This window comes from Oncorhynchus clarkii, chromosome 12, assembly GCF_045791955.1.
Source record: "Oncorhynchus clarkii lewisi isolate Uvic-CL-2024 chromosome 12, UVic_Ocla_1.0, whole genome shotgun sequence".
NCBI lineage: Eukaryota > Metazoa > Chordata > Actinopteri > Salmoniformes > Salmonidae > Oncorhynchus > Oncorhynchus clarkii.
Genome location: NC_092158.1, coordinates 18,018,745 through 18,045,996, shown reverse-complemented (window position 1 = coordinate 18,045,996; position 27,252 = coordinate 18,018,745). Strand labels below are relative to the sequence as shown.

Sequence of the window (27,252 nt, the reverse complement as noted above, 5' to 3'; positions counted from 1 at the left end):
TCCAGTCAGTCATGTGGTTCTTTATTCTTTACGCCAGGCAGCGTTACATCTGATGCACACATATATTATCATAAGGTACTGTAGTCAAGTCCCAGTTCCACCGCAGCAGCTAGAACCAAACTCAGTCCTCACTATACATCTATCTTCCCTTCATAAACAACTTTCAAATGGGATGGTGGGAGAAAACAGAGACTTTTTACAAGATTCATAGTACCAGGGGATCTCTTCAGTTAATAGCATATTGATTGCCTTGTAAACAGAATGGACAGGATACAACTGAGACTGGGCTTGTTAAGAGGCAGGTTGGTACATAGAAATATTTATCCTGGCAAGAAACACATATAGCAGTCTTCTACAAGCTAGTCATTAGAAGCATTTGTAAGACAGTGTTTCCGAAATATTTATTCTTTGGCGAGGCGCAACGCCCCCCAAAAGCAACATCAGAAGGTTGAAGACACTGAACATTTCAAATCAGCCTTTTTAGATGTGGGGGGCAACAGTGCTGATCAGGCAGGCCACCTTGCCTAAGAAATGGTAGGAGGAAACACTTGAGGAGAACACAGTCCTAAAGAGTAATGGATTTATGTACAGTAGACACAGGAGGGTACAGTTAGTTCAATGGAGGTTTATAGTACAATCAGAGCTGGTTTGTGCATGCATGCATCTGGTTGGCTCCCAGACCAACACCTGATCACTTCCTTAACCCATTTAGGCTACATGATCTGAAGAGGTGGTCAGAAAGGTATTTCTTACTAAATCAGTGTTCCTTGCTCTTGGTCCTGGAGAGATTAATGCAGTGTGTGCAGGCTTACCCTAACACATCTTATTCAGCTGCTCACAGTCTTGGGGTTTAGTTGATTTGTTGAATCAGGTGTGTTAGTGCTGGTCTGGAAAGAAAGCCTTCACATACTACAACTCTCCAGGAGCAAGATCTAATGAAGTACTTCATAGTTACTAAATAAGTGGTTTTAATTCTTAAAAAAAAAAAAAAAACGATCATATCTCACATTTTAATCTTATAAAAAGGTGCTTAAAATAAATCCTTCAGTCTTTTCTTTGTTTAAATGAGAAGCGGTCGATAGTCGTTACACCACACAGATACATTACCCATGTACATACAGTCTACAGGGGGATGGAAAGGAGAGGGAATCTGCCCTCGCTTTTACAGATGGATGGATGGATGATATTAACAAGCAGCAATGGGAGGAGCCTGTACATAGAAAATGGTGCAACACCTCATAATCCTTAAATCATAACTTACATTATAGCACTTTGTTCAGGTCTAAACAAGGGTATAAATCCGTTGCTTGTCAACAGTGGTTTCCAGATGTTTTGTGCTGTAAAGCCTTTCACTATACCCCTCTGGACAAATCAAACAATGCTTTATGCCACCACCCACATTTACAAATATACGACCATCGATTAGGGACAATTCACTTATGACATCAGTTATGTCATGCTTATGACAGTCTTAAGTATCCTTTACGCCAGAGGGTTCCAGTTAAGTGTTAGGATTAGTGTGTGTTTGTGTGTACGCGTGTGTGTGTACGTGTGTAGGTGTGTGTGACATGTCTAAAGAGCGCGAGGCCTCTTGGGGTTGATCTGTTTGCTCGCCTGCTCCTCTTCCTGGAGTGTAGAACGGAAACCCTTCACTTTGTCTGAGAGAGAAGGAGAGAAAGGAGGAGAGAGGGGAGGAGAGAAGGGATGCTAAGATAAAAATCAGAAAAATATACTTGCTAATTACTTGCAAATAATGTGACTTATTCTGATCTAGAATCAGTTATAGAATACCCCATTACCTCTGAGCTCAGTGAGGATGTCTATCTTTTGATCCAGGATCTGTTCTAGCTGCGTGGCGTAAGAGTCCACATCATAATCCACCTCTTCTGTCATCTCCAACAACACCTTCTCATCCTCCAGCCAACGGATAGACTCCTGCACCGGACACACACAGAGAATAAAAGACACACCCTGAATAATGTGTGTGATTGTGTATGTGTGTATGTACTTGTGTGTGTTTGTATGTGTGTGTGTGTACCTGGAACACAGCTCGGTGGTCCTCCAGGACTTGTTCCTCCATCTCCACCAGCTGAGACACAGCCTCATGGAAGGTAAAGAGCTGAGGAGACACCTCCTCTTCCTGGGGAGAGAGAGGGGAGATAGATAGAGGAGAAGGAGAGAGAGAGAGAAAAAGGGATGAGAGGGAGGGGAAGGAGAAAGAAAGGAGATAGAGGGAGGGGAGAGAGAGCACAGGAGAGGGGAGAGATTAAGAGAGTCAGAGGGAGGGAGGGAGGGAGGTGTTATGCTGAATTATGAAATCACTCCTATATTGAAGAACCACACACATTTTATCTGACAGTAAAATAAACTGATATTCGTTCATTAGTTGAGAGAGGCAGATTAGAGTACTAGTCAGTACATAGAGAGGTGACTGTATGGAAGGAGTGTGCGTATGTTCTTACGTTCTGTTCACAGAGCAGTTTGAGGTCATCCCTCTGAGGTGAGCTGCCGACCCCCCACTGAGCCTCCAGGACTTCCAGCTGGGTGACGCTGTGACCCCCTCCTCCCCCCCGCCCCTCCATCATCACCCCTGGGTCCACCGTTAGCTCCTTCACCCTGTCGACACACACACATTTTTGTCATTTAGCAGACTCTCTTATCCAGAGCGACTTACAGGAGCAATTAGGATTAAGTGCCATGCTCTAGGGCACATTGATAGATTTTTCACCTAGTAGGCTAAGGGATTCTGGCACACACCACACTCACATTAGTAGGATTCAGTTTTCCCTGACCATGTGATCTGACTGATCTGATTGGTTAAAACAGTCAATGAACCAATGGCAATGAATGGACATCTTATTGGCAGACTCAACAGCCTTTTCAAATGACTGCCTCGCCTGGTTCACCAACTACTTCTCTGATAGAGTTCAGTGTGTCAAATTGGAGGGCCTGTAGTCCGGACCTCTGGCAGTCTCTATGGGGGTACCACAGGGTTCAATTCATGGGCCAACTTTTTTCTTTGTATATATCAATGACGTCGCTCTTGCTGCTGGTGATTCTCTGATCCACCTCTACTCAGACAACACCATTCTGTATACTTATGGCCCTTCTTTGGACACTGTGTTAACAACCCTCCAGACAAGCTTCAATGCCATACAACTTTCCGTGGCCTCCAATTGCTCTTAAATACAAGTAAAACTAAATGCATGCTCTTCAACTGATTGCTGCCCGCCCATCTAGAATCACTACTCTGGACGGTTCTGACTTAGAATATGTGGAGAACTACAAATACCTAGGTGTCTGGTTAGACTGTAAACTCTCCTTCCAAACTCCCATTACGCATCTCCAATCCTAAATTATTTCGCAACAAGTCGTAAAACTGACCATCCTACCGATCCTTGACTTCGGCGATGACATTTACAAAATAGCTTCCAACACTCTACTCAGCAAACTGGATGTAGTCTATCACAGTGCCATCCGTTTTGTCACCAAAGCCCATATACAACCCACCACTGCAACCTGTATGCTCTCGTTGGCTGGCCCTCGCTTCATCTTCGTCACCAAACCCACTGGCTCCAGGTCATCTATAAATCTTTGCTAGGTAAAGCCCCGCCTTATCTCAGCTCACTGGTCACCATAGCAGCACCCACCCGTAGCACGCGCTCCAGCAGGTATATTTCGCTGGTCATCCCCAAAGCCAACTCCATCTTTGGCCGCCTTTCCTTCCAGTTCTCTGCTGCCAATGACTGGAATGAATTGCAAAAATCACTGAAGCTGGAGTCTTATATCTCCCTTACTAACTTTAAGCATCAGCTTACAGATCATTGCACCTGTACATAGCCCATCTGTACATAGCCCATCTGTAAATAGCCCATCTGTAAATAGCCCACCCAACTACCTTATTCCCATATTATTTATTTTTTACTCCTTTGCACCCCAGTATCTCTACTTGCACATCTATCACTCCAGTGTTTAATTGCTAAATTGTCATTATTTCGCCACTATGGCCTATTTTTTGCCATTCCTCCCTAATCTTACTACATTTGCACACACTGTATATAGACTTTTCAATTGTGTTATTGACTGTACGTTTGTTTATCCCATGTGTGTTGTTGTTTGTGTCTCGCTGCTTTGATTTATCTTGGCCAGGTCGCAGTTGTAAACGAGAACTTATAGCTCAACTGGCCTACCTGGTTAAATATATATTTTGCTAGCTGGGAATGAAAAACATTAAAAACAAAACACTGCTTCTGAAATGAATGAAAGAAAGAGTTAAACATAGATGAAATGAATGAAAGAAAGAGTTAAACATAGATGAAATGAATGAAAGAAAGAGTTAAACATAGATGAAATGAATGGAAGAAAGAGTTAAACATAGATGAAATGAATGGAAGAAAGAGTTAAACATAGATGAAATGAATGAAAGAAAGAGTTAAACATAGATGAAATGAATGGAAGAAAGAGTTAAACATAGATGAAATGAATGGAAGAAAGAGTTAAACATAGATGAAATGAATGGAAGAAAGAGTTAAACATAGATGAAATGAATGGAAGAAAGAGTTAAACATAGATGAAATGAATGGAAGAAAGAGTTAAACATAGATGAAATGAATGGAAGAAAGAGTTAAACATAGATGAAATGAATGGAAGAAAGAGTTAAACATAGATTAAATGAATGGAAGAAAGAGTTAAACATAGATGAAATGCAATAAATGAATGAAAGAGTAAAAGATATAATCATGCCACAACTCAGTTCTGACAAACTGAAACTGAATGACCAATGCTGGTTAAATAAATGATATAAAACAAGCTGTAAAACGTGAGGCCGTGTAAGTTTGGAGCCATCCCTTACTAATATGGACACCAGACATTAGCAACCCTTAAGATGATGGTTAATAGAAAAGAAAGGGGTTAAAAAGGAAATGAAAGGAGTAGATAAAAGTTACCCCTGGTCCAGGATCAGATTGATATAATTTTTAATCACCTGATTGGCCTTATAGTTATTACACGGTTACAGTTAATTTGATCCTAGGTCTGTGTTTAGGGGTAACCTCTTCCTGGAGTGAAATGAGAGGCAGAACAGAGGACAGGTACATGAGGGTAGCTAGTAGAAGTCGTAGAGAGGAGAGACCTGGTGGGAGAGTTGGGAAAGTCATCGTACTCGTAGGTGTTAGTGGGGGAGAGTTCAGCACGACCCCCACCTCCACCACCCTGCTGCTGGGAGAAGGGGATGTCTGACGGGCTGATCCCAAACTCCTTCACTCTGTTTGGAGAGGGGGAGAGAGACACACACAGATCGATGCACACACACACAGAATCCGATCAGGATAAGGGTTGTTTTGGCTCGTATCAAGAAGGGAAAGTGAGGAGAGGAAGAATATTCTGCAATGACAACTTGAATTAATTAAACTTCTCCCCATTGACTAACAGTCTTAGTAATTAGTAGTAGGTGAGATGTAGACAGTCTGTTAGGTTGAGGTTAGGCAGGTGAATATCTCACCTGTTGGCGTATCTCAGAGTGTTTAGAGTGTTTTCACAGGAAGCCATTCCAGGAGATATAGTGGCAATCTGTGGGGGGATTAGCAGTTGGTACATCATTAGAAAATCATTATCGTAGGTGCTTTGTGGATAAACAGCAAACCAGGCCAGTATGTGTTAAAGGAGGTGTATATTATGTCACCATGCATGTCCTGGAGTTCTCCCCGATGAAGGAGTCTCTGAGGACCTGGGTCAGCTTGCTGGCTCTGAACGGGGTGTGGGGCTTGTTCCGACCCAGAGCCCTGATACACTCCTTGAGTGCCAGCAGACTCTTGTTGATCTCAGCCCCCTCCAGGCGTGTCTGGCGGTCAGCGCTGGATGTGTCGGCACCCCTCTCGTTCCCCGCCAAGTCAATCAGCGAGAACTTGCCGTGCATCTTCCCTCGCCGCCGCAAAATGATCTGGAACACAGCGTGGCTACGGGACGAGTGGGCATTGGCCGAGGTCTGACCTGACGTCCTGGGAGAGAGATGTTGGAGAGAGAGATCGACAATAAACAGCAGGAAAAGAGACAAAATTAGGAGAAATTTGACGATTTTTAAAAATATTTTAGAACATAAAATGGCAATCTATTAAATAATCCCTCTCTTCCTCCGTGGTTTTACCTGCAGCTGTTTCCGACCTCTATGAGTTTGAGGACGTCTTCAGTACATTTGACGTCTCTTTCCTGCAGCCCCACCACCTGCACCTGCTGCTTCCCATCCTCCAGAACCCTCAGCTTGGCTTTCCGGTTCAGCAGGTCAAACACCTAGACAACCACAAGACAACGACAACACAACAACGCGGCCAGGTTAACACAACCACAACCATCCTCCAGAACCCTCAGCTTGGCTTTCCGGTTCAGCAGGTCAAACACCTAGACAACCACAAGACAACGACAACACAACAACGCGGCCAGGTTAACACAACCACAACCATCCTCCAGAACCCTCAGCTTGGCTTTCCGGTTCAGCAGGTCAAACACCTAGACAACCACAAGACAACGACAACACAACAACGCGGCCAGGTTAACACAACCACAACCATCCTCCAGCACACGCAGCTTGGCTTTATGTTCATACAAATAGGTAGAACACTTAAATAACTACAACCACAAGATAACCATACACGGTCATATAAACACGGTCAACACATCCTCCAGGGGGCTTGAAGATATATTGGTCCCTTCACTTGCCTTCCCGCTGTAGATCTCAAAGAAGGTGGCGAAGACATTGAGGTCTAACTTCTTGTAGTTTGGCTTCTTCAACATGAGAAATACATCTCTCGCTGCACAGAGAGAAAAGGGTTTCACTAAAGAGACAACTTTACACAGAAGGAACACATTTTAACTCAAGAAAAGCAACTTTATCCGTAGAGAGAGATATGGTGTAGTGTTCGTACCAGCCAGCGCGTAGACTCCTTTAGAACAGTCCTGGTTCTTCCCAGAGAAGTCTCCTCCCATTGTCTGAAAGGGAAAGGGGTTGAGTCTCCTCTCAAACAAAGGCAATGGGCCAAAAAAAGAAAGACTAGAAAGTGTGTGATAACAAACATACAGTATATGCTTTAACAAGTTAGGCCAGACAAAATGTATATATTTTTAAAACCTTTTACTGCCGTGGGCAAAATCAGGGTCACACAGTGTGTTTCTTGGTAGCCTTAAACACATTTTATGCTTAATAAAATGCAATAATGTTTATTAATTCTGAAATTCTGAAAAATATAAATAATATTCCACCCCTGAGGCCACTAGAGCGCGATTTGGTCATCTGACTGCAGGTAAGTCCAGCTTCACATAAAAATAACAATGAAGAAAGGTTGAATAAAGACTTCAAGATGAATAGAAGCTGAAGCAGCTTATTACAGTAAGATGCCTCTAGTAGACTGCTATATATTTCAGATTGCACATCCGTTATAAAAAACTATGTCTCCAGAAAATGTCTAAAACTCAGCCGGGACATATCCAACTGCTGACAGCAATTCTTTACCACTCGGCCATCAGATTTGCCACCAATGCTCCTTATAGGACACATCACTACACTCTATACCCCTCTGTAAACTGGTCATCTCTGTATACCCATCACAAGACCCACTGGTTGATGCTTATTTATAAAACCCTCTTAGGCCTCCCTCCCCCCTATCTGAGATATCTACTGCAGCCGTCATCCTCCACATACAACACCCGTTCTGCCTGTCACATTCTGTTAAATGTCCCAAAGCACACACATCCCTGGGTCGCTCGTCTTTTCAGTTCGCTGCAGCTTACGACTGGAACGAGCTGCAACAAACACTCAAACTGGACAGTTTTATCTCAATCTCTTCATTCAAAGACTCAATCATGGACACTCTTACTGACAGTTGTGGCTGATTTGCGTGATGTATTGTTGTCTCTACCTTCTTGCCCTTTGTGCTGTTGTCTGTGCCCAATAATGTTTGTACCGTGTTTTGAGCTGCTACCATGTTGTGCTGCTGCCATGTTGTATTGCTACCATGCTGTGTTGTCATGTGTTGCTGCCTTGTTGTGTTGTTGTCTTAGGCCTCTCTTTATGGTGTTATGGTGTTGTGGTGCTCTATTTTTATTTTTAATCCCAGCCTTTTGGTAGGCCGTCATTGTAAATAAGAATTTGTTCTTAACTGACTTGCCTAGTTAAATAAAGGTTCAATAAAATAAATAAATACATGTATTTAATAAAAGGGGTAACATGACCAGGACCCAAACTTTAGTCCCTGTGACTGTCATTACAAAACTATTATACCAAAAGTGTAAAATCTTTTGTTGTACTAAGGTTGTTTAGTATTTTTGTAAGTGGTTCAAATAGTATTTCATTTTAATTTGTTTTTATCTTTTATTAGCTTGCCTCACTTTTCAAAAAATGTAATCCGTTAAACAGTAAATAAACTTTGTAAGGCCTTAGCATTAAAAATCCAACACACACTGAAAGTGTTCAACTCACATGTGTTTTCCCACTTCCTGTCTGTCCATAGGCGAAGCAGGTGGCCATGCCCCTCTCAAAGATGGTCTCAACCAGTGGCCGGGCAGTGAACCTTGGGAACGAGGGAAGAAATGCTTTAGATAGGTCAACCAAATCACAGTAAAGATAATTTAAAATTACAATATTATACACTACCAGTCAAAAGTTTTAGAACACCTACTCATTCAAGGGTTTTTCTTTATTTTTTACTATTTTCTACATTGTGGAATAATAGTGAAGACATCAAAACTATGAAATAACACGTATGGAATCATGAAGTAACCCAAAAAATATATTTTACATTTGAGATTCTTCAAATAGCCACCCTTTGCCTTGATGACAGATTTGCACACTCTTGGCATTCTCTCAACCAGCTTCATGAGGTAGTCACCTGGAAGGCATTTCAATTGCCTTCTTAAAAGTTCATTTGTGGAATTTCTTTCCTTCTTAATGTGTTTGAGCCAATCAATTGTGTTGTGACAAGGTAGGGGGGTATACAGAAGAAAACCCTATTTGGTAAAAGATCAAGTCCATATTATGGCAAGAACAGCTCAAATAAGCAAAGAGAAACGACAGTCCATCATTCCCTTCTTCAAGTGCAGTTGCAAAAACCATCAAGCGCTATGATGAAACTGGCTCTCACAATGTAGAAAATAGTAAAAACAAAGAAAAACCCTTGAATGAGGTGTTGTAAAACTTTTGACCGGTAGTGTACTTTGGAATAAATTATGCATTTATCTCAATGGAAGATTTGACTCATACACACAAGAATTTGGCCCGGTTCACACGATTATTTTTGTTCTTGAAATGTACCTGTAGACCATGTCGTTGTCGGTGCTGTCGTCAAAGGCGTAGTCGAAGCGGAAGGTCTGGTTCTCCAGGTACCTGGTCAGGTCAACCTTCTGCTTGGGCTCATGGACCATCACCACGTCCTTACTGGGGATGGTGATCACATCCAGGTCCTTCATCGTCAACTCTGAGGGGTGAGGTGAAAAGGAGTTCTGAATAACCCACTTTTGAAATAGAAAGAATGTTCTCAAGTGAAAGAGTGAGGAGTGTGATGCTTACGATGCTGTTAAATCTCTGCATGTAAAAGACCATCTGACCATGAAGCAGTTGGTGTGCCTGTGTTGGATTTATGAAATTCTGATACTTACCTTTTTTATTGAGGGGCCGTGCTCGTACACACACACATATCCTGTGCTCCTCATCGATCTGAAAGGTGAAGCAATATCATACGTACAAGATGTGATTCAGCGAGCGGCAAATGAAGACGTGTCACCACTCTATCTATGAAAGTAGATCTACAGCTAACATATACATACCAGATCAGCAGTGGTTAGAGGCCTGTAGTCAAGACTGGCTCTGAAGTCTCTGATCATACACATGATCTCATAGTTTGGTACAGTCACATCTACCTCCTGGGAGAGAATGGCACACGGTTAAAAGTGTGTGTGTGTGTGTTGGTGTGTGTGTGACGGTGTGTGTTCGTGTGTGTGACCCTGCCTGTGCTTTCTTCTCTCTCAGCTCCTGTTGTTGTAGTCGCCTCCTCTCTCTCTTCTCCTGCAGTTTCTCCACCTCCTTCACACAGTTGGATTTCCGCCGTGCTGAAACAGTTCAGAGAAGACAATAATCGAAAAGAATCTAGTACAAACGTAGAATAGTGATCCATTTTGTTTGTACCGTCTGTCCTTTTTCAATACACTTCAACGCTCTTTAGAGGCAAATGCACAAGACAAGCAAAAGATAAAAGCATGAGCGCTAAGCAACACATTCAAAAACATTGCAATAAAAGTGAAGCCCACCCCTCCAGGATAGTGAATATACAGAGAGAAATTACAACAGCTCATTGAAAGAGCTATTCTTTGGCTGCCTCTCTGTTCTTTCAGCAGTACAGCATGGCTAATAGGCCTATCAGTGTCTTTCTGCCTGGGAACATTATATCACTGGGCATGTGTCCCATCGTAACCCACCAGGGGGAACAACACATCTCAACACACAGCAGAGAGCTCTGAAACCAGGGTTTACACTAATAGGAAATGAAAACGGCTGGCCGTTAGCATGGCAATGTATTTAGCAATAACCAGGACTATTTTGAAATACTCAGCTGGAGTGTGTGTATGTGTATGTGTGTGTGTGTGTGTGTGTGTGTGTGTGTGTGTGTGTGTGTGTGTGTGTATTACCGTTCTGCTGTTGTTGTAGTGTCATCTGCTGTGTCTGTAGGGCTGTGAGTGCTGCAGGTGGGGGTGGTTCTGGTTGGCTTTGCTGGTGCTGTATTTGACTGGGTCTGGCTCGCGTAGTCCCTACTGCTGCGGCTGGAGACACACAACATCATTCACAATACAGTTTAGTCATTATTAGTACATTGTTTAGTAAATGCACATTGAGTACATCCCATATTATCTTTGGACACAACGCTTTCATCTCGTTTAATTGTATGTATTATAAATTCAGAATATGAGTAATGACTGTCAAATTTCTGCAGTGTCATCAACAGGTTATTATCTCTTTTCAATTACTAAGCTAGCTATCTCTCCCCAGACCCTCTCTCTCCTTTCTATTGCTAAGCTAGCTATCTCTCCCCAGACCCTCTCTCTCCTTTCTATTGCTAAGCTAGCTATCTCTCCCCAGACCCTCTCTCTCCTTTCTATTGCTAAGCTAGCTATCTCTCCCCAGACCCTCTCTCTCCTTTCTATTGCTAAGTTAGCTATCTCTCCCCAGACCCTCTCTCTCCTTTCAATTACTAAGCTAGCTATCTCTCCCCAGACCCTCTCTCGCTCCTTTCCATTGCTTAGCTAGCTATCTCTCCCCAGACCCTCTCTCTCCTTTCTATTGCTAAGCTAGCTATCTCTCCCCAGACCCTCTCTCTCCTTTCTAGTACTACGCTAGCTATCTCTCCCCAGACCCTCTCTCTCTCCTTTCCATTACTAAGCTAGCTATCTCTCCCCAGAACCTCTCTCTCCTTTCTATTACTAAGCTAGCTATCACTCCCCAGACCCTCTCTCTCCTTTCCATTACTAAGCTAGCTATCTCTCCCCAGACCCTCTCTCTCCTTTCCATTACTAAGCTAGCTATCTCTCCCCAGACCCTCTCTCTCCTTTCCATTACCAAGCTAGCTATCTCTCCCCAGACCCTCTCTCACCTTTCCATTACTAAGCTAGCTATCTCTCCCCAGACCCTCTCTCCTTTCCATTACTAAGCTAGCTATCACTCCCCACTCTCTCATTTCCATTACTAAGTTAGCTATCTCACCCCAGACCCTCTCTCTCTCCTTTCCATTACTAAGCTAGCTATCTCTCCCCAGACCCTCTCTCTCCTTTCCATTACTAAGCTAGCTATCACTCCCCACTCTCTCTCTCTCTCTCTCTCTCATTTCCATTACTAAGTTAGCTATCTCTCCCCAGACCCTCTCTCTCTTTTCCATCTGTGTATTTGTATATTTAGACTATTGCTAAAGATATCATGGTCTTTCTCGCTCTCTGTCTTGCTCTCTACAGATATCGTGGTCTCTCTCTCCAGATATCACGGTGCCTGAGGGCTATTTTCCCCATGTATTCACAGTTTCTGCTTTTTTTGAAGTTTCAGAAATATTTGCAAAGTGTTATAACACTTACTCATTCAAGGGTTTTTCTATATTTTTACTATTTTCTACATTGTAGAACAATAGTTAAGACATCAAAACTATGAAATAACACATTTGGAATCATGTAGTAACCCCAAAAAAGTGTTAAACAAATCAAAATATATTCTTCAAATAGCCACCCTTTTCCTTGATAACAGCTTTGCACACTCTTGGCATTCTCTGAACCAGCTTCATGAGGTAGTCACCTGGAAGGCATTTAAATTAACAGGTGTGCCTTGTTAAAATTTAATTTGGTGGAATTTCTTTCCTTCTTAATGTGTTTGAGCCAATCAGTTGTGAAGACAGCCCTATTTGGTAAAATACCAAGTCCATTTTATGACAGCTCAAATAAGCAAAGAAAAACAACAGTCCATCATTACTTTAAGACATGAAGGTCAGTCAATAAGGAACATTTCAAGAACTTTGAAAGTTTCTTCAAGTGCAGTCGCGAAAACCATCAAATCAAGTTCTATTGGTCACATACATATGGTTAGCAGATGTTAATGTGAGTGTAGCGAAATGCTTGACCTTCTAGTTCCGACCATGCAGTAATATCTAACAAGTAATCTAACAATTTCACAACAACTACCTTATACACACAAGTGTAAAGGAATTAATAAGAATATGTACATAAAGATATATGAATGAACGATGGCCGAACGGCATAGGCAAGATGCAGTAGATGGTATAGAGAACAGTATATACATATGAGATGAGTAATGTAGGGTATGTAAACATTATATAAAGTGGCATTGTTTAAAGTGGCTAGTGATAAGTTGATTAAGTTGACCCTCTGCCGTTTCCTGAAGTCCACGATCATCTCCTTTGCTTTGTTAAATGTTTCCATTATTAAAGTGGCTGGAGTTGAGTCAGTATGTTGGCAGCAGCCACTCAATGTTAGTTATGGCTGTTTAACAGTCTGATGGCCTTGAGATAGAAGCTGTCTCAGGGTCCCCGCTTTGATGCACCTGTACTGACCTCGCCTTCTGGATGATAGCGGGGTGAACAGGCAGTGGCTCGGGTGGTTGTTGTCCTTGATTATCTTTTTGGCCTTCTTGTGACATCGGGTGGTGTAGGTGTCCTGGAGGGCAGGTAGTTTGCACCCGGTGATGCGTTGTGCAGACCTCACTACACTCTGGAGAGCCTTCCGGTTATGGGCGGAGCAGTTGCCGTACCAGGTGGTGATACAGCCCGACAGGATGCTCTCGATTGTGCATCTGTAAAAGTTTGTGAGTGTCTTTGGTGACAAGCCGAATTTCTTCAGCCTCCTGAGGTTGAAGAGGCGCTGCTGCGCCTTCTTCACCACGCTGTCTGTGTGGGTGGACCAATTCAGTTTGTCTGTGATGTGTACGCTGAGGAACTTAAAACTTTCCACCTTCTCCACTGCTGTCCCGTCGATGTGGATAGGGGGCTGCTCCCTCTGCCGTTTCCTGAAGTCCACGATCATCTCCTTTGCTTTGTTGACGTTGAGTGTGAATTATTTTCCTGACACCACACTCCGAGGGCCCTCACTTCCTCCCTGTAGGCGTCTCGTCGTTGTTGGTAATCAAGCCTACCACTGTAGTGTCGTCTGCAAACTTGATGATTGAGTTGGAGGTGTGCATGGCCACGCAGTCATGGGTGAACAGGGAGTACAGGAGAGGGCTGAGAACGCACCCTTGTGGGGCTCCAGTGTTGAGGATCAGCGGGGTGGAGATGTTGTTTCCTACCCTCACCACCTGGGGGCGGCCAGTCAGGTAGTCCAGGACCCAGTTGCACAGGGTGGGGTCAAGACCCAGGGTCTCAAGCTTAATGATGAGTTTGGAGGGTACTATGGTGTTAAATGCTGAGCTGTAGTCGATGAACAGCATTCTTACATAGGTATTCCTCTTGTCCAGATGGGTTAGGGCAGGATGCAGTGTGATTGCGATGGCGTCGTCTGTGGACCTATTTGGGCGGAAAGCAAATTGGAGTGGGTCTAGGGTGTCAGGTACGGTGGAGGTGATATGGTCCTTGACTAGTCTCTCAAAGCACTTCATGATGATGGAAGTGAGTGCTACGGGGCAATAGTCATTTAGCTCAGTTACCTTAGCTTTCTTGGGAACAGGAACAATGGTGGCCCTCTTGAAGCATGTAGGAACAGCAGACTGGGATAAGGATTGATTGAATATGTCCGTAAACACACCAGCCAGCTGGTCTGCGCATTCTCTGAGGACGTGGCTGGGGATGCCTTCTGGGCCGGCAGCCTTGCGAGGGTTAACACGTTTAAATGTTTTACTCACGTTAGCTGCAGTGAAGGAGAACCCGCAGGTTTTGGTAGCAGGCCGTGCCAGTGGCACTCTATTGTCCTCAAAGCGAGCAAAGAAGTTGTTAAGTTTGTCTGGGAGCAAGACATCGTGGTCCGCGACGGGGCTGGTTTTTCTTTTGTAGTCCGTGATTGACTGTAGACCCTGCCACACACCTCTCGTGTCTGAGCTGTTGAATTGCGACTACTTTATCGCTATACTGACGCTTAGCTTGTTTGATTGCCTTGCGGAGGGAATAGCTACACTGTTTGTATTCGGTCATGTTTCTGGTCACCTTGCCATGATTAAAAGCAGTGGTTCGCGCATTCAGTTTTGAGCGAATGCTGCATTCAATCCACGGTTTCTGGTTGGGGAAGGTTTTAATAGACGCTGTGGGTACAACATCATCGATGCACTTGCTAATAAACTCGCTCACCGAATCAGCGTATTCATCAATGTTATTGTCCAACGCTATGCGGAACATATCCCAGTCCACGTGATCGAAGCAATCTTGAAGCGTGGAATCCGATTGGTCGGACCAGCGTTGAACAGACCTGAGCACGGGCACTTCCTGTTTTAGTTTCTGCCTATAGGCTGGAAGCAACAGAATGGAGTCGTGTGACAGATTTTCTGAAAAGAGGGCGGAGAAGGTCTTTGTATGCGTCGCGGAAGTTAGAATAACAATGATCCAGGGTTTTGCCAGCCCGGGTTGCGCATTCGATATGCTGATAAAATTTAGGGAGCCTTGTTTTCAGATTAGCCTTGTTAAAATCCCCAGCTACAATAAATGCAGCATCAGGATATGTGGTTTCCAGTTTACATAGAGTAAAATTAAGTTCTTTCAGGGCTGTCGATGTGTCTGCTTGTGATTATGATCGAAAATAATTATCTTGGTAGATAATGCGGTCGGCATTTGATTGTAAGGAATTCTAGGTTGGGTGAACAAAAGGACTTGAGTTCCTGTATGTTGTTATGATCACACCACATTTCATTAATCATAAGGCATACACCCCTGCCCTTCTTACCAGAGAGATGTTTGTTTCTGTCGGCGAGATGCGTGAAGAACCCAGGTGGCTGTACCGAATCTGATGACGTATCCCGAGTGAGCCATGTTTCCGTGAAACAAAGAACGGTACAATCTCTGATGTCTCTCTGGAAGGCAACCCGTGCTCGGATTTCATCTACTTTGTCGTCAAGAGACTGGACATTGGCTAGTAGTATACTCGAGAGCGGTGCGCGATGTGCCCATCTACGGAGCCTGACCAGAAAACCGCTCCGTCTGCCCCTTCTGCGGCGCCGTTGTTTTGTGTCGCCAGCTGGGATCCGATCCATTGTCCTGGGTGGTGGACCAAACAGAGGATCTGATCCATTGTCCTGGGTGGTGGACCAAACAGAGGATCCGCTTCAGGAAAGTTGTATTCCTGGTCGTAATGTAATGTTGGCGAGTTGACTTTGCTCTTATATCCAATAGTTCCTCCCGACTGTATGTAATAAAACTTAAGATTTCCTGGGGTAACAATGTAAGAAATAACACACATCAAGTGCTGTGATGACACTGGCTCTCATGAGGACCTCGACAGGAAAGAAAGACCCAGAGTTACCTCTGCTGCACAGGATAAGTTCATTTAAGCTACCAGCCTTAGAAATTGCAGCCCAAATAATTGCTTCACAGAGTTCAAGTAACAGACACATCTCAACATCAACTGTTCAGAGGAGACTGTGCGAATCAGGCCTTCATGGTCGAATTGCTGCAAAGAAACCACTACTAAAGGACACTAATAAGAAGAATAGACTTGCTTGGGCCAAGAAACACAAGCAATGGACATTAGACAGGTGGAAATAGGTCCTTTGGTCTGGAGTCCAAATAGGAGATTTTTGGTTCCAACCACCGTGTCTTTGTGAGACGCGGTGTGGGTGAACGGATGATCTCCGCATGTGTATTTCCCACCGTAAAGCATGGAGGAGGAGGTGTTATGGTGTGGGGATGCTTTGCTGGTGACACTGTTGGTGATTTATTTAGAATTCAAGGCATATTTAACCAGCATGGCTACCACCACATTCTGCAGCGATACGCCATCCCATCTGGTTTGGGCTTAGTGGGACTATCATTTGTTTTTCAACAATAACCCAACACACCTCCAGGCTGTGTAAGGGCTATTTTACTAAGAAGGAGAGTGATGGAGTGCTGCATCAGAGGATCTGGCCTCCACAATCCCCCAACCTCAACCAAATTGAGATGTTTTGGGATGAGTCAGACTGCAGAGTGAAGGAAAAGCAGTGCTCAGGATATGTGGGAACTCCTTCAAGACTGTTGGAAAAGCATTCCAGGTGAAGCTGGTTGAGAGAATGCCAAGAGTGTGCAAAGCTGTCATCAAGAAAAAGGGTGGCTATTTGAAGAATCTCCAATATATTTAGATTTGTTTAACACTTTTTTGGTTACTACATGATTCCCCATATGTGTTATTTCATAGTTCTGATGTCTTCACTATTATTCTACAATGTAGAAAATAGTAAAAATAAAGAAAAACCCTTGTTCTAAAACGTTTGATCGGTAGTGTATATCCATACCCAGTGCATTCATCTTAAGACGGCTAACCACATATCACAGTCAAATATACAGGATACCATCATTCCATTATAGATAAACAATGGATATGTAGCATTTTGTTAAAAATATATAAAAAAATATAATTCACATTTAAAATCTATGAATGAAAAATCTGAGAACAGCAATATTTTACACACACACATGAAGGTACTCATTACCAATCATTACTATTGAAAAAACACAAATATGAAAAACTGGTGATTATAGCATTTTGGAAATAAACTCTTCAAATAGAGATCTACTATCATTACTTTCATGGTACAGTGGGTCAGTATGATGTTATGTAGCAGCCTGGTTGAATCCAGTGTTACATTGTGTACAGACTGTGGAACACGAGGAATCTTGGAGACCAATGTTCTGTTGAAGCTTTCTTACCTCTGTTTGCTGGGGTTTCAGTCTTGGGGGGCGCTATTGTTCGTCGGTTCTACAAGAGACAAATTAATACAACATGAACTTAAAGAAGAAGATGTGACACATGCTATACTTAAAACTATACTGTACAGCCACAGGAGGTTGGTGGCACCTTAATTGGGGAGAACGGCCTTGTGGTAATGGCTGGAGCGGAATTAGTGGAATGGTATCAAATAGAAACACATGGTCTCCATGTGTTTGATGCAATTCCATTTGCGCCTTACCAGCTATTATTATGAGCCGTACTCCCCTCAGCAGCCTCCACCGGTACAGACATATGGCTATTGGCCACAGTATAGGACATTATAATTGAATGACCTTGGGTGGCTTGATTTGTTTAGCAGCGGAGGAGATGGAGGAAGCAGGAGGAGGGGTTTCAGGACTCTGTACTACCTCCTCTTCAGGAGCCACATCAGGGTTCAGAGCAAATATGCTCTCCAGGTCTATCTGCATGGGGAGAGAGTACAACATGTTAAAACTCTGTTCCAGCCTCTCCAACCTAATGTGTGTTTGTATGTATATACAGTGGGGTCTGGAATTATTGAATCCCTTGTTAAAGATTAGCAAGAAATACTGTATAAAATAAATAAAACAAATACTGAGCTTTTTACAATGCATGGTTTGGAATTCCCATTGTTAGAGCCTATCCTGCCCATGACATACTAGGCAACATACATGGCCAGTACATTCATTAAAAGTGCCATTGTCACGCCCTGGCCTTAGTATTCTGTGTTTTCGTTAGTATTTTGGTGAGGCCAGGGTGTGACATGGGGATTTATGTGGTTGGTTTTGTCTGGGGTTGTTTGTAGTTATGGGATTGTGGTTAGAGTAGTACTCTAGGTAAGTCTATGGTTGCCTAGAGTGGTTCTCAATCAGAGGCAGGAGTTTATCGTTGTCTCTGATTGGGAACCATATTTAGGCAGCCATATTCTTTAGGTCTCTTGTGGGTGATTGTTCCTGTCTTTGTGGCACCAGATAGGACTGTTTTGGTTTTTTCATGTTTCTTGTTTTGTAGATTGTTGTACTTTCATCTTTATTAAAGCTGTACAAAATTAACCATGCTGCATTTTGGTCCGCCTCTCTTTCCCCAGAAGAAAACCGTTACAGCCATTGTTTACATCGTTACCTAGCAGCGTACTACCACCGGTAACTCCTCATGGATGATTTAAAAGTAACTTTTGATATTTATTTATTTTTACATTTGAAGAATGGTGCCAACAAGAAGAGGAGGAGGTTATGAAAGAAATGAAACAAGAAGAAGAGGAAGTGGACCAGGAACCGAAGCCAAGAGAGAGATTTTGTTTAACATGTAATTCCCCAAAAATCTGATAAAGATAGGGGTCAAAATGACTGGATCCCCTGTTTTCAATACTCTAGCACCCTCCCCTTGTGAGGATAATGACAATGAGCCTTTTTCTAAAATGTTTTCTGAGATTGGAGAACACATTGGGAGTGATCTTAGACCATTCCTCCATACATAATCTTTCCAGATCCTTGATATCCTTTGTCTGCGCTTATGGCAGCTTCATTAAATAGTACCCGCAAAACACCAGTCTCAACGTGAAGAGACGACTCCGGGATGCTGGCCTTCTAGGCAGAGTTCCTCTGTCCAGCGTCTGTGTTCTTTTGTCCATCTTAATCTTTTATTTTGATTGGCCAGTCTGAGAAATGGCTTTTCCTTTGCAACTCTGCCTAGAAGGCCAGCATCCCGGAGTCGTCTCTTCACTCTTGGCGTTGAGACTGGTGTTTTGCGGGTACTATTTAATGAAGCTGCCAGTTGAGGACTTGTGAGGCATCTGTTTCTCAAACTACATCACTGGGCAGAGGCAACCAGGTTTTTGGCTAAAATGTCCTGGTACCTGGTAAAGTTCATGATGTTGTTGACATTAACAAGGGCCCCAGGACCAGTGTAAGCAAAACAGCCCCGTAACATCAAAGATCCACCACCATAACCATATTTAACAGTAGGGATGTTCTGCAGATGCATTGTTCTTTCTAAGGCCAAACCCACCATTAGTGTATGTGGCCAAAGACCTATATTTTTATGTCATCTGACAATAGCACTGCCTGGACTTAACTAAACAAATCAAATGTATTTAGATAGCCCTTCGTACATCAGTTGATATCTCAAAGTGCTGTACAGAAACCCAGCCTAAAACCCCAAACAGCAAGCAATGCAGGTGTAGAAGCATGGTGGCTAGGAAAAACTCCCTAGAAAGGCCAAAACCTAGGAAGAAACCTAGAGAGGAACCAGGCTATGTGGGGTGGCCAGTCCTCTTCTGGCTGTGCCGGGTGGAGATTATAACAGAACATGGCCAAGATGTTCAAATGTTCATAAATGACCAGCATGGTCCAATAATAATAAGGCAGAACAGTTGAAACTGGAGCAGCAGCACGGTCAGGTGGACTGGGGACAGCAAGGAGTCATCACGTCAGGTATTCCTGAGGCATGGTCCTAGGGCTCAGGTCCTCCGAGAGAGAGAAAGAAAGAGAGAATTAGAGAGCACACTTAAATTCACACAGGACACTGGATAGGACAGGAGAAGTACTCCAGATATAACAAACTGACCCTAGCCCCCCAACACATAAACTACAGCAGCATAAATACTGGAGGCTGAGACAAGAGGGGTCAGGAGACACTGTGGCCCCATCCGAGGACACCCCCAGACAGGGCCAAACAGGAAGGATATAACCCCACCCACTTTTCCAAAGCACAGCCCCCACACCACTAGAGGGATATCTTTAACCACCAACGTACCATCCTGAGACAAGGCTGAGTATAGCCCACAAAGATCTCCGCCACGGCACAACCCAAGGGGGGGGGCGCCAACCCAGACAGGATGATCACATCAGTGACTCAACCCACTCAGGTGATGCACCCCTCCCAGGGACGGTATGAGAGAGCCCCAGTAAGCCAGTGACTCAGCATTGGTACTTGGATTGGAACCGGTGCTATGGTCATATGACACGAAAATAGAGGTCTTTGGCCACACACACCAGCGGTGGGTTTAGCCTTTGATGTTATGGGGATGTTTGCTTCCACGGGTCCTAGGGCCCTTATTAAGGTCAACGGCATCATGGACTTTACCAAGTACCAGGACATTTTAGCCAAAAACCTGGTTGCCTCTCCCAGGAGGCTGAAACTTGGCCGCAAGTGGATCTTCCAGCAAGACAATAACCCCAATACTGCCATATTGCATCTCTATCCCAAAACCCTTGTTTGGAAGAGTACTTTGCCAGACTGCCAAGAACCTTGCCCTCATCCAGGCCAGAGACACAGTAGTGATGACACCAAAGGCCTAGTTGATCTCTGCACCAGACAGGATGCTCGTCACCATTCCTGGGGTCCAACATGTACGCTGCGGCATGTATGGGCTTCAGGCAGAATACTTCATGCTTTTTGATGAAGTCGCAGGGCAGTATGAATTTCTTCTCTTACATCTGCAAGCAGAGTCTGAACATCAGACAGGATGGCATTGTCTCCCTCAATCCGTGCAATGGCTACTGCTACAGGTTGCAGGATTTTCAGGCTGCTTCCCACTCTCTCTCAAAATAAATAATCCAGGAGGATCCTCTTGATGGGGCTGTCCATATCGGCAGACTGTGATATGGCCATTTCTTCACTCCTTCCGCTCTAGGAGACTGTCAAACATGACAACACCACCCCAAAGGATGTTGCTGGGCAGCTTCAATGTGCTGCTCTTATTCTTCTCACTTTGCTTGGTGAGGTAGATTTATTCTACAACTTGATGACCCTTTCATACCTAACCAATTCATTGGCTCTCTTGTAGAGTGTATCCATTGTTTCAGTGCCATGATGTCCTTGGGGAGCAGATTCAATGCATGAGCAGCACAGCCAATGGGTGTGATGTGAGGGTAGGACTCCTCCGCTTTAGACCAAGCAGCCTTCATGTTCACAGCATTGTCTGTCACCAGTGCAAATACATTCTGTGGTCCAAGGTCATCGATGACTGCCTTCAGCTCATCTGCAATGTAGAGACCGGTGTGTCTGTTGTCCCTTGTGTCTGTGCTCTTGTAGAATACTGGTTGAGGGGTGGAGATGATGTAGTTAATTATTCCTTGCCCACAAACATTCAACCACCCATCAGAGATGATTGCAATACAGTCTGCTTTCTCTATAATTTGCTTGACCTTCAGTTGAACTCCGTTGAACTCTGCATCCAGTAAATGAGTATATAAAGCATATCTGGTGGGAGGGGTGTATGCTGGGCAAAGAACATTCAGAAATCTCTTCCAATACACATTGCCTGTGAGCATCAGAGGTAAACCAGTTGCATACACAGCTCGAGCAAGACATTCATCAGCATTTCCCTGACTACGTTCCTCCATTGAGTCAAAAAAAACTTCCGATTCCAGGAGGACCATGAGCTGTATCGATGAGGTGTCTGATTCCTCGAATATAAGTAGAGGGACTTTTGTCTGAGATTGCTTTTTGTCAGCGCTGAAGAAACTTTATGCACTTGGCCAGATGATTCTGCATCTTTGCATTCTTCACATATGATTTGGCACAGTATTTGCAGATGTACACAGCTTTTCCTTCTACATTAGCTGCAGTGAAATGTCTCCACACATCAGATAGTGCCTGTGGCATTTTCCTGTAAAGATTAGGGAAAAAATGAGTACAATTCCATGTAAAGATAAATTGTTAAGCAGTTTGATTAGACAACAACTTTGTAAGATAAATGTTTTAAAAAGAAACACGTATGGAAACAGGTGAATTAACATTCCTCAGTTAGCAGGCTCAAGCGAGCTAAAACCCACATGGTAGCAAAAACTACCTAGCAGAAATTGTTAACAAGTTAGAAATTCTTTAAACACACTTTGCTGTAGGCTACTATTTACTAGTTAAACAAAAATCATGTTTGTCATATAACATATATTCACCCCACCATATTCACCCCACCCAGTATTGTAAAACTTACCAGAAAGCATGTAGTCCTTGTCTCAGACAGTGTAGTAGTGTGGGCTCAATAGCATCTCATTAGTGTGCAAGATCTTTAGAATCAGCTGTACATGTGATTGAAGACTGCACTGCACATGCGATGGAAGAATGCACTGTGCATGCAGAGGATTGCAATTCCATTGAATTGGGGATAGTTTAACCAAAATATGCCACAAGACCTAGAATTGCCTTATGTGTATCCCACAAAAAAGGTTCACTGTTATAAGCTAACTTTTTTGATGAATTTAAGCAAAATTCCCCAAATTAACTTCCCATGGAAAATTTCAGTAAAAATTATGGAAATTTACCAAAAAGTTTCCGACCCTTTGCAACCCTACCCCAAGCACACATCAAAATCCACAAAAAAATAGTTAATTGACCACACAATCACATTTTGAAATGTCCATCTCAGTCTCTGGACTTGAAAACCTGTGGTAGGGCAGTTCATAAGCGCAGACAAAGGATATAAAATATCTGGAAGGGTTCTGTATGGAGGAATGGTCTAAGATCCCTCCCAATGTGTTCTCCAATCTCAGAAAACATTTTAGAAAAAGGCTCATTGTCGTCATCCTCGCAAGGGGAGGGTGTTGGAGTATTGAAAACAGGGGATCCAGTCATTTTGACCCCTGTTTTTTTTTTTATACAATATAGGCTCAGTACTATTTTATACTGTATTTTTTCCTAATCTTTATCAAGGTATCCAATAATGGTAAGGCTAGTAGTATAAGTAGTGGTAGTAGTGCGTTGCTAGGCAACGACATAAACAATGGCACTTTTATATGAATGTACTGGCTATGTGTGTGTCGCCTAGTATGTCATGGGCAGGACAGGCTCTAACAATGGGAATTCCAATCCACCCGTTGTAAAAAGTTCAGTATTTGTATTATTTATACTATACAGTCTTTTTTGCTAATCTTTATCAAGGGATCCAATAATTCCAAAGCCCACTGTATTGGTGGTGTTGGGTGAAAAAAAGCTGAAGACAAATGTTTGTCTTATATGGACTAATAAAGTAATCTCGTAACTCAGGAAGACAAGAAAGTCACACTTTTTTGCTTCATGTGCAGTGAGGTTGATTAACCAGTGACATTTAAGAAGAGAAATAGGCTACCATGTTTTAAAAAAGACGTGTGAAGGAGCTCGCTCACGCGCACACACCAAGGGCTGCACAATGAATCTAATTCACACCGAAATCTAAATATTGACATGTGCAATGTCTATATCGCAAGAGAGCCACACAGCAGCGTGTAACGCCCGTTTTTATAGTTTACTCTGTTTGTTGTCTCTCTCTCTCTCCCTCTGTCCTCTTGAGGCTGCTTCCCACACAAAAGCCCCACCCCTGTCAATCAAGCAGCGCAGTTCCTCCTTGCTGTAGGAATCACAGTAAATATACCAAACTTTAGGAACACCTTCCTACCATTGAGTTGCCCTCAGAACAACCTCAATTAGTCGGGGCATGGGCTCTCATACACAATCCATGTCTCAAGGCTTAAAAAAACACATATTTAACCCATCTTCTCCCCTTCATCTATACTGATTGAAGTATAGGGGACATCACTAACAGATCATAGCTTTCACCTGGATTAATCTGGCCAGTCTATGTCATGGAAAGAGCAGGTATTCTTAATGTTTGTATACTCAGCGTAAGTTTACATGCTGTTCTGTCAAATGCAGTCAACAGATTGTTCCAAACAAGACAACTCTGCTTTCCACTTTGCTTCTTAATGTAAATCATTTTATTTCTATGATTCCAACAGTTCACCTATCTAAAGAGTTATGATCTATATGTCTATGCTGTTTACATGTTATCTAGACGTTTGTGACTAACTATTTGTTTTTGTGCCTATATTTACTGACTCCGGTCATATTGACTTGACTAGTATGAACGACTTGTCGGTCATACTGACTTGACTAGCTAAATAAAGGTTCAATTAAAAATTAAAATTCACCCGGTGTTTTGTGCGCGTTCGTAAATTCATCCGTTACTCTACGCTCTGGCACACTCAGACGAGAGTGTTCTGAAATCGGAGTAGATAGCCAGAGTTAACTTGTGAATGCAAGATATGTTAATTAACTGAATAAGCCGTTCAAGTTCTTGCTAGCTAACCAAATGACACCTGCATCTCTAGCTGTGTAGCCACCGAAAAACGATATGAGGGGAAAACGTCAGTCACTCACCCACTCCTTCAATGACTTGACATACTCCTAGCAGCTAGCTACCTAGTTAACGTTAGGCTCCGCGTTTTTAGCTTGCTACATAAATAGATACACTTGAATGTCATTGTATGCTGTAGCGTTAATATTTCTCTTCAATGGAACTAAGGAGCACAAACCATGAAAAACTGCACCAGAACATTATTCCTCATCCACCAAACTTTACAGTTGGCACTATGCATTCGGGCAGGTAGCGTTCTCTTGGCATCCGCCAAAACCAGATTAGTCCGCTGGACTGCCAGACGGTGAAACGTTTCTACTGCTCCACAGTCCAATAGTGGCGAGCTTTACACCCCTCCAACTGACGCTTAGCATTGAGAATGGTAATCTTAGGGTTGTGTGCGGTTGCTCAACCATGGAAACCCACTTCATGAAGCTCCCGATGAACAGTTATTGCGCTGACGTTGCTTCCAGAGGCAGTTTGGAACTCTGTAGAGTGTTGCAACCGAGGACAGATGATTTTCACTTGGCGGTCCCGTTCTGTGAGCTTGTGTGGTCTACCACTTCGTGGCTGAGCCGTTGTTTCTCCTAGACTTTTCCACTTCACAATAACAGCATTTACAGTTGACCTGGGCAGCTCTCGCAGGGCATAAATTTGACAAACTGACTTGTTGGAAAGGTGGCATCATATGACGGTGCCATGTCGAAAGTCACTGAGCTCTTCAGTAAGGCCATTCTATTGCCAATGTTTGTCTATAGAGATTGCATGGCTGTGTGCTCGATTTATATACCTGTTTATATACCTGTCAACAATGGGTGTGGCTGAATCTACTAATTTGAAGAGGTGTCCGCATACTTTGTATATGTAGTGTATTACGATTGTCTGTTTGTTTCATATCTACAAAGTAGTTAAAACGTTGTTAGTTCCACTTTAAGGGCATCTATAGTAAAGCTGATTTGCAGTAAATCCTATTTCTGATACAAGCTGATAGGGGGTCAGACATGAATGCGTAATACACACACACACAGTACCTCTTTCCCTTTCGTGTCTCCATTCTCTATCCACTCCACCGTGACACTCTCGTTGTCTTCATTCAGTGACGTCACCATGGCCTGGTGGATTCGACCTGCAAGATACATGTTATAAACATATAGATAACATCTGTATTGTAGACTACTACAGGCTACAGAACCAGAAAATCTTCATTCAGCCATGTGACCACGTCATGATGAATTCGTCCTGGCTGCCATAGACAAGAGAAAACACTTGTAGACTCATACAGTTATACACTCTTGACTATTGAAATGCAGCCATGACCAAAATACATTAGATCACACTGACCAAAGAGGAGGATGAGACCAGCCAGAATCTGCCAGGATGGGCAAGAGGCCTTCAAGTGACAGATGTGTCAATATCCCTGGATCTGATTGGTTGTCAAAAGCTTTTATGCATGTCAACATTAGATTGTTTGCCTTTCGTTATGTTACTGTACATGCAAAATGGTTTGTTTCCATAAGGTCTCATTCTAAACAGCTACAGCTCTTCTCTTTGCGATGAGTCCAAATTACAACAAACATACAAAAATACAGTCACATACAGTTGCTTGATAAAAAAATAGTCATACAGTTGCAGATAATAAAACAATGAAGACATATTCATTGCTGCTGAAACACTAACAGAGCATGCATTTTGCTAGTCCTTCCCCAGAGCAAGAACAGGCGGGAATGAAATAAATAGCAACCAAATACTTTTCACTTTAGACTAACAAGCCCTACTTTATAAAGTAGTAGCTAGTAGGCTATATTCAGTGGCTACTGCCAGCTACAATACTAGGCTACTATGCGCAATGGGCGTGGTCCTGATGTTTGATTACATTTGTCTACTACTAGCACAGATCCGAGCAAAGACAACAGTCACAAATCATCATCATCATCATTCTGGAGATGCTCTTAGATGTATTCACCATATCACCCCATAATATCACACCCAGGGAATGAAGTGGATATGATAGGCCATTGTAATCTAATCACAAAGCAATGAAATCAAGATGATCACCCGATATTTGTTCAATGAGAGTGTAAGCTACTGTAATGACAAGCGCATGCATGCTAGAGCTGAACAGTCTACTGTGACTATTCCCACTTTGCCTGTTAGCTAAATGCTATAGCGGATGAATGGAGTATCATTGCCAGCCAGCCAGCACGGCCTATAACCGCACAGGTGGATGCATCCTCCCTGCTAATAGCTAGCCGGCTAGCCTTATCCACTAAAGGCTACGTCATTCAGGTAATAACCCATTTGATTGACAGCCGCTATGTCAGACAGGGACGCTATGTCAGACTGTGACGCTATGTCAGACAGGGACATGGCAATAGCGCCGAGCACAGATCTCCATGCCATTGCTACGCTAGTTATCCAACTCAGCATCCTGTCTGCCTAGGCGCTGCCTGGAAGCAACAAAGATGATGTAGCTAACGCGACAGCGCCTCAATGAAAAATGCATCTTCACCCAGCTAGCTAGCTAGCGGTCGACAAGGGGAGATCTCTGTCTTACCATCACTCCGTTTGATTTCCACGTAAATGCCGATTAGAATCTTTCCAAAGACAGCGACGGCCATCCCTCATGTGTGTAGTATGTGTGTGTATGGCTGTAATATGGGTGTGTAGTTGTTCAATTGGAGGGGGACCAAGTTGCGCCGCAGAGAAGAGAAATCGGGAGGAGGTCAGGAGGATAGAGGGAGAGA

At 43.3% G+C, this 27,252-nt stretch overlaps 1 protein-coding gene across 1 annotated transcript; it reads right to left on the bottom strand.

Moving 5' to 3' along the window:
• On the bottom strand, positions 1 to 27,252 carry LOC139422811 (kinesin-like protein KIF2A). Its single transcript, XM_071174180.1, has 20 exons — positions 27,063 to 27,252; positions 25,540 to 25,634; positions 17,709 to 17,837; positions 17,355 to 17,403; positions 10,669 to 10,800; positions 9,992 to 10,092; positions 9,811 to 9,906; positions 9,643 to 9,700; positions 9,299 to 9,461; positions 8,468 to 8,558; positions 6,918 to 6,981; positions 6,712 to 6,803; positions 6,143 to 6,285; positions 5,681 to 5,996; positions 5,501 to 5,568; positions 5,132 to 5,263; positions 2,463 to 2,616; positions 2,039 to 2,140; positions 1,800 to 1,935; positions 1 to 1,658 (listed from the first exon to the last, which is right to left on the bottom strand). The coding sequence occupies exons 1-20, from the start codon at positions 27,124 to 27,126 to the stop codon at positions 1,573 to 1,575; spliced, it is 2,271 nt and encodes a 756-aa protein (XP_071030281.1). The 5' UTR covers positions 27,127 to 27,252; the 3' UTR covers positions 1 to 1,572.

Coding starts and splice junctions, on each gene's coding strand:
- LOC139422811 (XM_071174180.1), bottom strand. CDS start 27,126: ATGGCCGTCGCTGTCTTTGGAAAGATTCTAATCGGCATTTACGTGGAA. Junction 9,462..9,642: donor ACGGCCCCTCAATAAAAAAG/GTAAGTATCAGA, acceptor CTCACCCCTCAG/AGTTGACGATGAAGGACCTG. Junction 6,804..6,917: donor AGGAGTCTACGCGCTGGCTG/GTACGAACACTA, acceptor CTCTCTGTGCAG/CGAGAGATGTATTTCTCATG.